The sequence below is a fragment of the Nicotiana tomentosiformis genome, chromosome 3 (assembly GCF_000390325.3).
Source record: "Nicotiana tomentosiformis chromosome 3, ASM39032v3, whole genome shotgun sequence".
NCBI classification, from domain to species: domain Eukaryota; kingdom Viridiplantae; phylum Streptophyta; class Magnoliopsida; order Solanales; family Solanaceae; genus Nicotiana; species Nicotiana tomentosiformis.
In genome coordinates this window covers 57,522,049-57,534,587 of record NC_090814.1, presented here as the reverse complement: position 1 = coordinate 57,534,587, position 12,539 = coordinate 57,522,049, and the positions used below count along the sequence as shown (strand labels likewise).

Below are 12,539 nucleotides of genomic sequence, written 5' to 3'. Positions count from 1 at the left end.
ATTAGAATATAAACATGTTAAACCTTAAACCAGTATCCAAGGCAATCAATATTACCCGCATAATTATTCTTAAAATAAAACCATAAAGTTATAATTGCAGCAGTCCACACTTGATTATGAAACCACGATTTTGCTATAAAAATGAATGAAAGCGATATGAATTGGCCAATTCTGGTTAATGTGGCCCCACTTCTTTCCTCTTAGGTTCTTAATTTTAATTTAATAATACGCTTATCTATGTAAGCAAGAGCAACCTTACAATCACCGTGCAGATGACGTGGCAGTCTACATCATCACCGACTTTGGCCCCATACCCGGACCCACTACGATGTAATCGTGACGTGCATGATTCTATGATTGCCCGCGGACCTCAGCTCAACCCTAAATTACATCTCATTACAACATTTGAAGTCCGTAAGGACCCAGACTCCGTCCAACTTATTTTAAAGCTCGTATTATCCCTTTGGATCCTTATTAGTAGCTTATAAGACCTAGTTGTTGGGAGATATTTTCGCTCCCCTGGATTGAATTTGTTGATTTTTTCATCGATCTGAGATTAAATTAGGGTTTCGAATCGATAATTTCCTTAGGCTTAACATCGGATTCTCGAATCAAGTTTCTGATCTTCTCACCTAAATTTAATTTCTTATAAAAATTCACCTAGAAAACTGAGATATAAAATGGTTTATTCAGAGAAACAACAATCTATGGACAATCGGGAGGTGAATGAGGTTGAGCAATCGCATAACGGCGAGGAATTGGAGGAATCGTCATCTTCGACATCGGCGGTGGTAAGCACATCAACGTCAGGACTGACGGAGAGGTTGACGGAGATTCTGGTGGAGGAAGGAGATGGAGATCTATTGCTTCAGCTGAGCGATCGAGAGAATAATGTAATGCAGTGGCTTCAAGCTCTGGATATGCAGGTCATGGGGGCTTGCCGTGCCGATGAAAGGTTAAAGCCTTTGTTGAAGATGAATGTTGCCTCTGGTGCTGCCGAAGACGGCTTATTCTCTCAACTTAGTCAGGTGCTATTCCCGAATCTACTATATTTCAATCTACGTATCTGTTGCCGAATATCTGCTTAATTTCATTGAGAAATAATACCTTTTGAATGATTCCTCCATAATAAAATAATATATCTGGAGTTCGGTTTAGGTTTTATATCAAATTTCATTTTTATGTATTATCCGTGTTAGAGATTCATCTTTTAGGGTAACTATGCTGACCGTCCTTTTTTTCTTGGCAGCATTTTGAACCGGCAGAAGTCGGTATGCTAGTAAGGTGCTTGTGCATTCCACTCGTGTCAATACGCGTTGGGAAGATCAAGAAGGAGGGAACCCTCTTGTGCCCAACCACCACAAGGTAGTTACCGTGAACTGTGCCTTCTACACTAATTTGATGTCGTTTGGATATTGGATCTAATATCCATCCACTTTGATAGTTAATGTTTTGTGTTCTGATTTAGTAAATTTTAATTTGAGTTAAATCAGCTCTATCTCAATGGAGTGGTTCACCTTGTATACTGTTCTTTATGTCCACTTCTTTCTCCATAACAGACTGTCCTGAAAGTTAAAGCTAGTATGATTTCTTTACTAACATTGCATCTTAGCAATGTATCTATTCTGGAAAATAGAGTGGCAGTCAGCTGGTCTTTTTTGTTTTATCCTCTTTGTGACATGCTAGGAAACACGTCCAACACCCCAACACTTAGTAATAGTGCCAAATGCTTACACCATACCTATTGGCATGGGATGGAGTGATGTAAAAGCAAACCTGCCTAGGTTAATATGACATCTGGATTAGTTACCTACTGAAAATACCATTATAGATATTATCCACTTGTAATTTGATTAATTAAATAGTATTTGAATCTGGTACTTATTTACTTGCCTTTCCATTTGAGGGGTGGTATGCAAATGTCTAGTTTTTCAGTTGAATTGCCATCTGTCCAGGTTGAAGATTTATTATTTATTTTAGCAGTAAACAAGAGCGCTGTTATAATTAAGTGTGGACTGATGGGGTAACTAAGAGGATGAGAATTCTGAAGTTTATGTAATTTTGCCTTTCATGTTCTTGCTATAATAATTGAGAAATGGAAACCTGTTCTTGCACACACACACACACACACACACATTTTAGTATTTTACTGCCTCATAATGTGTCCTGGCTATTACTAACGGGAGAAAGAAATACTGCACTATGTACCGCCTCCTCTTTCCTTTTTCGACTGCTGCCTATTATTTGTTATTGAAAGTGTGTTGCCTGAAATTTACCGAATAAAGTTGTTCTTGTATTGTTAGTTCCATAATAAGATTTAAGTATACTTGTTCAACGTTAGATTTTACTAGGGAAACTCTTCTTTATCGATCCTTAAACTTGTTTAGGGTTCACATTTTGAGTATATTGTACGTGAATTGCAGACACATCTTAACCATCTTTTGATCGGTACTGAATGCTGGATATTATCTTTAACCCCTGCGTCTTGATTTGAGAGTATTCATAGCTAGGAGGTGCATATTGACATGTGGAGACACCATGAAGGTTGGTGTAATGTGTACATTTGTTAATTTGTTTTGAAGCAAATAGAAAAATAATTTTTTGTTCGGTTATCTTTGAGAGTATTCGATCTCTTAAGATAAATTCACAGAAGGGTGTTTGAACCTGTTAGTGGGTGATGTTCTATTATATGTGGTCTATGTCTTACCTTTGCTTCCTTCAGAATATTTTTATTCCAGAATGTCCAAAATCCTCTTTTCTTGGTCATTTTTTCGATAAATTGTAAGATACCTCTGTTCTTAATTGAATAATAATATGATTAGTTTGGTATTTCTGTTGAATGCCTTTAGTTGTTGTTTATGAGTAGAAGTGGCAGGATGCTGTATTGTTTAATATTAATGGTGGCAATTGTTCATGCTTCCAAATGAATATATCTTTTCACTTGTAGGTTATGTGGGCGTATACTAGTATGATTCTGAATTAAGAAGAAGTAAAGGTAGTTTCATGCTCCTATGATACATGATTTAATTACTTTCCATCTGAATTATCTAAATGTCTGTCTTATACTTCCTGAGTGTTCTGTGACATGGTTTGGTTACCTTCTATCCAAAATCTGTTGAAGTTTCAATATTGTTGAGTTGACCAATTTCTGTTTAAATGCTACTGCGGTGTTGTCTCTCTTTAGCTTTATATTTGCTTTCAAGTTATGCAAACAATGTGATGTTTAAAATTTAATTTCTTTCGAGATAACATTTAGTTAACAAGGCAATTGCTTACTTTTATTGGTGTGTCTCAGGGAGTAAATGGATTCTTGCTTTGCATATCTTTGCGAAACTTATTTGTGTGATTTAGTTATATAGTATGTTGATTCAGTAACAATTATGTGAATGACAGTGTGGTTGGCTTCTCCTCTTCCCCCCTGTTTCCCAAAAAAAAAGGGGTTACAAAGAGTAGTAGTCGTTATAGGATAGGGAAAAGCCTCTCTTGCAGTTGTAGCTGTGTTATTTGCCTGGTCTAGTTAGTAGAGTTTTTTACTTGGTCAGTCTTTGTTTTTAGAAACATTATAAGTCCACCTGAGTGATAATCTTTTTTTTTGTATGAGAACATGATTGGTAGTACATGTATACTTTCAATGTTGCATTTGGGGCTAATAAGAATTGTTATTTATTTATTTATTAAAACAATAGAAAAGATGAAAGAATGCAGTTTGTTGGAAGAATTCAAGACAGTTACCATTTAAGAATTGCAGATTATCTGGCTGTCTACATGTTCTATTTGTTCCAAGATAAGTTAGAGAGTTCCTTAGTAAGAAGGGTGTAATACTAGGTTATGTTGGTTTGGACCTCTTCCTAAGGAATTAGATATAGGATGCTCAAGTGATAATTTTATGCTGTATGTGCTCACAGTTCACATAATTCTGTAACTTGATGAAGTCTGACTTCTTCTAAACATTTCTATATATCTTTTGTTGCAACAGGGGAAACTTAAACCTCACAGTTCTGCCCACATCTGAGTTGCGCATCTCATTCATTGGCGATGATGGTAGCACAGAGAGACTGGCAACATTCTTCTGTCAACCTGATTGTGCTGCTGTGGAGATTAAAGATATTATGGCCGACAATTCCGGGCGGTCTTTCCTGATAAACATTCCTGATGGTGAGACTTCCTATTTTTGGTGCTCAGAAAAGTCTAAGCTCCTTGGCGATGAGCTGAAAAGAAAGGTAGAAGACTGTTTTACACAATAACTGCAATCAACTTTTGAATTTTATTTGCACTTACATATGTAGCAAGCTAGTCACGTAATTAATTCTCTTTTTTGTGCTTGGATAGATGAAGGATTTGCTTAAGAAGAAACCTTCCTTGGCTGAATTAACTGGAATCAGTGAATCCCGGATAGACTGTTTTGCCATACGTCTTCGAGCTTATCTCATTGGTTCAGCAGTCACAAACGCTCAATCAAGTTCAATGCCATCAACAAATCCTTCTGGGAACGGTCGTATTGGTTCATGTGAACATGGTCTTGATGCTCAGACATCAGTTACGTTTCAAAAACCTCAGCGCTCTCGGCATTATAGTGTTCAAGGACCAAAATCCAGCCCTCTTAGCCTGGGTAGCCTTAGTCCTAGGTCTAGTTCTTTTAAAGAGAGCTTGCTCAGGAACTCATCATCACTACGCAATGGTAAAGACAGGCTAAGGCGCCGTGGAGATAGCAATTCATACTTGGATAGACAAACTCCTACACCGGGCAGAATAGATGTGCCTAGTTCAGTTCACGTACAAGACGAAAAGCTTCCAGGAGAAGCAAATCCTACACTGGCTTCGGAGCTACTTGTTACTGACCTTCCCTTTGTAGGCTCTGCTGCTATTATCCCTTCTTTGGATTCAACGGTCTTCTCTCCTTATTACTGTTGGTGCCCTCCTGCTGCGTCCACTCAGTACTCAGTTGGAACTCCACATCTGCCTATTTTATCTAAAGAGTCGTTCTCACTACCACAACTCTCTTCGATGGCAACTGCTCGTTCATCTAGTATTTTGACACCAAAGCTGCCACTTACTGTCACCAATGTCTCAACTTTAGATTTGCCACCTCTGCTGCCTGACCCATTGATCAGGTTGCCACTATCTTTGCCAGCTTCGCAACAGATTCCTTCTTTCACACCATTGATGTGTGATCCTATTGTCCATATTCCAGTTATTGATGTTTGCTCTTCAGTCCAAGGCTACTTGGTAAGTGCTGGACCTTCTATATCTGGAACTCTTCCACCATTGCACCCAAGTATTGTGAATCCTTTAATCCCACAAACGGAATCAGTACTTGAAAAAAATGCCAGGGAGACGCTCCGCTTGCTCATAAATGGTTCTAATCAGCCCAGCACACAGCTAATTGATGTACTGCCTTCTGTGCTGTCCAGTAATGAACAGACCCAAAATATGTTGGGTACCGGAAGCCGGGGTCTTTACTCTGGATCCATAGATGTTGGTACCATAGCCAATGGTTTTGCGACAAGGGGTTTGATGTCACTTTCCGAGAGGCCTCTTGGAAGGGTTAGCAAATGGCAGTTCAGCACAGAGAACATAGTTGATCAGGTTGACAGACGATTGGGTTCTGGTGAATTGGATGAGGGTTTTACAGATATTGAAGAGGAAAACTGATGTGAAAATGTAGTCGTTTTGTTTCCTTTAAATGTATTTCAGGTTTTGCTGCTGAAGCTGTAGATATCTTTGCATGTGGCTTTGTTTTGTCGAATGTAATTAGTCTTCAATTTGTATGTTCAATGTTACCTTTCTCGGGTTGTGATAAATAGTCTTTTATGTGCCTGGTCTGCCGGAAACTCTTGAGAACATTAATCATTTGTATTGCTGGGCTGTCGGCTCGACTATGACCTTTGTGAAAAATCCTGCGTCTTCTGGATAAGAGAAATCTAAGTGGTATATTCATTGAAACACTAGTTAATTTTATATACATTTAAAATATTTTACCCTGTATACTTTATAAAATTTTATTTATTTTTTAAATTTTTAATATCATTATATGCCATTAAACAAATCCCACCTTTTGAGAGACTAGATTATCTCTTAGAGTTTCAGTTTCTTTCACGTATCTTCAATCAACATTTCGTTGTGATAATATCATCTCTCAAAATTCTATAAGCACCAAATCTGGTTCTTTCACTGGTTTATTCTTTTCAACTGTCACACAATCACTTCTTTCAAGTATTTCCTTACAAGCAATTAGCGGATAGCGGAGGAAAGGATGAAGACAAAATTGGCTTTCCATAACGATGAAAATTACTTGGAAAGGGCGATAACGTTTTTTTCCCCATTGAATTTCAATCGGTAGGAGTGAAATTATTGGCTGAAACTCCACATGAAATCTATGAATCGACTGTATTTTGAATCTTAGCAACATTGATCAATTTCAATTATCCCTGCAAATATTATTATATTAAATCTTAGTATTTTGATAAGTTTTAATTGGAATATTATTATCATCAATATTCTAATTTAGAACATAGTATCCAAACCAACCAAAAAAAAAATAAAATAGAATACAATATTCGAAACAATATACCACAATATTCTAATGAAAAATATAATATTCAAACCGAGCATACCATAATAGTGGGAGAAATTCAAAAATAGCCAGATTTACAAGTGGTAATTGAAAAATAGTCATAATTTCAAAAGTAATCGAAATTTAGCCACTTTTCATGTAAAGATAAATTTGAACGAAACACTGTTCAAAATTCGGAAAATATTCCAGCATAATATACTGGAGTTCCAGTATAATATACCGGTCCAGCATAATATGCTGGAAGTTCATACACAAGTGCTCCAATTTTCAGTATATTATGTTGGAACTTTCCGCGTGTTGGAGTTCCAGCATAATATGCTGGAAGTTCATACACATGTGCATCAATCTCTAGTATATTATGCTAGACCGGTCCATGTTGCAGCAAAATAGTGGCTATTTTTCAATGACTTTGCGAACACTGGCTATTTTTAAATTATCAGTCCGAAAACTGGTTAGCCCGTGCTATTTTTACCATAATAATCTAAATTAGAATACAATATTCAAATCAAACATACCACAATATTCTAATTTGGAATACAGTATTTCAAACCAAAATAAATATTACAATCGGTATTCAAACCAACACACTTTAATAGTATAGCACATGAATAGTATAATCTATTTTATGATTAAATATTGGTATATTGTTAGAAATAATTTGGAATACTACTATTCTTTAATAGTATATTCTAGTAACGTAGATGTAGTATTAGATTTAATTGGGCACTTTAATCGAATATTCTAGTACTGACATATAAATTTAATATTGCTGATTATGTTTTATATATTACTATACACATTAAAATACTTTTGAGTTGTAAATCGAAAATTAAGTTGAATGTATGAGTGGAGTAATAACAATAACATTGTATGTGGTTAAATTGATAAACGACATGTGGATGTTCAACGAGTTGACACGTGGAAGTAAAGACAGGTAAGATATGAGTCAGCAAATAGCTGGCACCAGTTTCAAACATGTGACCGGTGCTGAATAAGTTCCGAAGGCATTGGAACCGAAAATAGAGATTTGAAAGGAAGGCACTAGTTGAAAAAGACAACATTTAATGAGCAGTCGTTACAAAGAATCTCTGTATTAATATTCAATCGTTATGCAACCATCAAAAGGGGTTTTATTCTTATTAAAGAAGGGCTTGATTTGAGAATCTTGTCTCCCTGAATAGAATTATAAATAGGAGAATTCATATCCATCGGAGGACATGAAACATTCTATATACAACAAGATAAAACTAGCTCTTATTCCATAAATCAATATTCTTTACTTTATTCTTCATATTGCTCTTGTTATTGCTTTCGAAAAAGTTCAGCCCACAGTCTGGCTTGTATTATATTTTAATTTATTTTCATTAACTTATTTATGTTCTTGATTATTTTATATTCTTGGATCAAAATAATTCACGTGTCTATAAACCACATTATAAATTTAACTATACCGTTTTACGGGTAAACAGTTTGGCGCCCACCGTGGGTCATAAACATTTGTGTTATTACTTTGATCCATTCATCTATTACTAACGCAATTTGACACTTTTCTTTAGTAAAAAAAAAATCAGATATGACAGCTAATGATGTGAACAACTCTTTCAATGTTGGAATAAACAACGAACGTGAGGATGTGTTCCAGCGTGATCATTCAACTAGTGAAACTCGCAACGAAGGAGATGAAACAACTCCGGTTTGTGAAGAACGAAATCCTTGGCATGTGAGAAGTCCAACTTCTGATGATATGGATGATGAACGTGTTGTTGAAACGGTCAAAGTTTTGAGAGCGCAACAAAGGAAAATTATGAATTATCTCTCAAGACAAGACCGGGTGATGACGACGCTTTCGATTTCTTCTAAAAACTCCAATGAAAGAGTTCGAGTTCCTCCTAGTGTGCCTGCAAATAAAATAGTACAAAGAACCGGTAACATCGCTTCAAGGGAGGAGTTCAGTTTTAATAAAAATGAGGTAGACAGTGCAATTAGCGGATCCCGGAATGACAACAATGCTAATGATCCTTTCAAAACCGAGCTCATAAGATTCATGAGGGAAATGAATGAACGAATGGATCAAAATGCTAAAAAATTTCATGCTCGGATGGATCATATCCCGGGAGCACCACCAGTGTTGAAGGGACCGGATTCAAAGAAGTATACACAGTTGCCGTTCAAACCAAGTGCGGCCCCAGAATTGATTCCGAAAAGGTTCAAAATGGCCGATATTTCGAAGTGTGATGGGACTTCAGATCCACAAGAGCATATCGATACTTACACTACGACTGTAAAGGGAAATGACTTGGCCCCACACGAGATCAAATCTTTCTTGTTGAAGAAATTTGGCGAAACCCTAACGAAGTGTGCTTTAACATAGTATTCCATTTTACCTGAGCATTCGATTGGCTCTTTTGAAATGCTTGCAGATTCTTTCATTAAAGCTCATGCTGGGACAAGAAAAGTCCAAGTTAGGAAAGCAGACATATTCATAATCGCTCAAGGAGAGTGGGAAATATTGCGTGAGTTCGTAACCTGGTTTCAGAAGGAAAGAATGTTGTTGCCGGTAGTACCGGATGAGTGGGCAGTTGAAGCGTTCATCAAAGGTCGCAATCCACTGAGCTTCGATGCCTCCAGGAAATTGAACGAAAGCTTGTTGGAATTTCAGGCAGCCACATGGGCAGATATCCACAATCGTTATGAATCAAAAATCAGAATTTAAGATGATCAACTAAATTCTTCGGTGCCATCCATGGGTCGCAATCATGATCAGAATCAAAAAAAGTTTAAAACTGATTTCAATACAGATCAGGTCTTCCATGAGTCATTTGTAGCCTTACGAAAGAGACGATGAGCGTGGAAATAAAGGATTTCAATCATCGGACAAGTTCGTTTCTGATAGAAGAGCAGATCATGGTCGGAGTAGCAGAGCTTTATAGGAGAAGGAACCATCGAGGTCCCGGGATTCAGCATACCCCCAATTATTCGATTAGTACTTCAATATCAGCCTAGTAGAACTGGTTTCCGCGGAGAGAAACATTAAAGAGGCTTAGATTTCCGAATCCAATTCGATCGGATCCTAGTCAAAAGGGATCCTAATCTATGATGTGAATTTCATGAAATGCATGGCCACAGAACAAGGGACTGCCGGCACCTTCGTGAAGAGGTTGCAATGTAATTGAAGAATGGTCATCTTAGAGAAGTTCTAAAGGATTGGGTCAAAAGTACTTATGGGAGGAATCGAGACACTGTGGAACCAGTCAAATGGCTGTAAGATCACCTTGCCTAACGATAAAAATGATCTTTGGTGGTGATGAAGTAAATGGAGTGACATTTTCAGCAGCAAAGAAGACAAAGATATCGGTAACTTAAGGCAAGAGGATCCGAGAAGCATCAGAAGATGATGAAATCACCTTCACGGAAGAAGATGTTGATGGCCTTCTTTTATCACACAACGTTGCTCTGGTAATATCACTTAATGTTTTAAATTTTAAAATTAAACATGTGTTGGTTAATCCAGGTAGTTCAGCCAATATTATTCAATGGAGAATTTTGGAACAAGCAAAGTTAACCGGAAACATAGTTCTGGCAACAAAGCTTCTGGTCGGGTTTAGCCTAACAAGTATAATGACCCGATGAAAGATTTTACTTCCCACACATATCGAAGGCGTAACAAACACCACTTTGTTCGAAGTGGTGGATGGCAACATGGGATACAACGTGATCCTTGGAAGGCCATGGATTCATGAAATGAAGACAAATCTTCATAATTCAAAAATTAATGCCTTTGCCCCCTACGACACTTTGAACCCTGCCAGTAAGTTTCTTGAGTTCCTCTGCCATGTTCTTGATGAGCAGGTCCTTCGCGGCAGATTCGGGTATGTATAGGATTTGTTGTGGGGTATGGGGTAAAGTTTCCATATATATGGGATTGCTTTGGTGGACTCCGGGAATCTGGGCGTAATGGTGGTCATTGGTTGAGTTTTGCAGGTCAGGAGTAGGCTGTGGTACATTCTGAGGGGTGTGGTATGTGGTTGTTTGTGGGTATTAAGTTGGGTGGTGATGGTGTTGTTGGGGAGTAGGTTTCGGTGGAGGGTTGCGGTTCTGAGAAGGTATGGCGTATTGATGTGGTGTGGGAGGATTCGGTGGTGGGTTTTGATTCTTCGTGTTTTGGGGAGGTGTCGGGTTTTGGGCATTTGTGTTTTGTTGGTTGATGTCAGGGACGTTTAGGGTGAGGGAAAGGTTTGCCAAGTTCCGGACCTTCTCAAGTTCCCCTTGTAGTTCCAATATTTTCTGTTCCAGATGTAGGACCAATTCAATCTGTGATGGAGTATTTCGACCGCCCGAGGTTTCAACGTTCTTTGCATTGTCCTTTCTGATACCATTTAAATCGTCCATTTTTTCTTTTCCTTTGCTTTTGCCTTTAGGATCACTTGGTGGAGGAGGAGGTGGAGGACTTCTAGATCTAGTATGATATGCGGATGATGACAATATGCACAAACCAACCTTTGGGGAATGGGAATATTAACTACAGGGATCGGTGACCTCTTCCATCCCGATTGATGGTAATGGGGAAGAGAAGTCATCAGATTTCTATTAGGTACCGAGGTCTTTCCAGGAAAGAAAGTTCCATTTGGGAACGGGGTTGGGCTCCGAACTAAGACTTAGAATTATTGATTTTCTTAAAACTAACATTGATTGTTTTGCATAGTCTCACTTAGATATGACAGGTTTTTTTGTTGGAAGTGGTTGTCCAAAAATTATGTTTGGACCCTAACTTCCCTCCGGTAAGGCAACAAAAATGATCGATAGCCGAGGTCAGAAACATATTTGTCAAAGAAGAGGTAACCCGATTACAGAATATAGGTTCAATTTGAAAGGTAAATTATCCCGATTGGTTAGCTAACGTAGTGGTTATTCCTAAAAAGAATAATAAATTTAGAATGTGTGTAGATTATAAAGATTTGAATAAGGCATGCCCTAAAGACTCTTTCCCGCTACCGAACATTGACCAAATGATTGATGCTATGGCCGGGCATGAGTTAATGAGTTTTCTTGATGCATACTCTAGGTATAATCAGATTAGGATGCACCTAGAAGATCAAGAAAAAACCTTGTTTGTCACAAAGTTTGGCACATACTGCTATAATGTAATGCCTTTTGGGTTTAAGAATATCGGTGTCACTTACCAAAGGCTCATTAATAAGATGTTCGAACGTCAAATTGATAAAACTATGGATGTTTACATCGATGATATGTTAGTTAAGTCTCTTAATGCAGGAGATCATTTGGCTCATCTACAAAAAATATTTGATATTCTGAGAAAGTACAACATGAAACTCAATCTTGAAAAATATGCTTTTGGAGTTGGTTTCGAGAAGTTTCTTGGTTTCTTGGTTTCATAACGAGGAATTGAAGTGAATTCAATTGACACGTGTAAAGGAAGTTTAGAGTTTGACTGGCCGGTTGGTGGCACTTAGTAGATTCATTTTGAGGTATTCGGAGAAACGTTATCATTTCTTTTCACTCTTGAAAAAGAAGAATGATTTTTCGTGGACTTCGGAATGTCAGAAAGCATTGAAAGACCTAAAAAGGTACTTGTCTATCCCTCTGTTATTGTCAAAACCGAGGAAGGTGAGCAATTGTTAATTTATTTAGCAGTTTCAGAAGTTACGGTGAGTGCAGTTTTGATCCGAGAGGAGAAAGGTACGCAATTTCCTATTTATTATGTTAATAAAGTTTTATTGGGAGCGGAGACACGATATCCTCACCTCAAAAAGGTGGCTCTAGCTCCCATAGTCACCTCTCGAAAGCTAAGGCCTTACTTTCAATGTTATCCCATAGCCATTGTGACGACTTTTCCCTTGAGGAGCATCCTTCATAAGCCTGAATTATCGAGTCAATTGGCTAAATGGGCAGTCGAAGTTAGCGAGTTAGACATCGAACATAAATCAGGACTGCGATCAAATCACAA

General features: G+C 37.7%; 1 protein-coding gene across 1 annotated transcript; it reads left to right on the top strand.

Annotated features, from left to right (window-relative positions):
- The first annotated feature begins 459 nt into the window (after positions 1 to 459).
- On the top strand, positions 460 to 5,801 carry LOC104087557 (uncharacterized). The gene is made up of 4 exons (XM_009592069.4): positions 460 to 1,028; positions 1,250 to 1,365; positions 3,977 to 4,220; positions 4,330 to 5,801. The coding sequence occupies exons 1-4, from the start codon at positions 681 to 683 to the stop codon at positions 5,650 to 5,652; spliced, it is 2,031 nt and encodes a 676-aa protein (XP_009590364.1). The 5' UTR covers positions 460 to 680; the 3' UTR covers positions 5,653 to 5,801.
- The last annotated feature ends 6,738 nt before the right edge of the window (positions 5,802 to 12,539 follow it).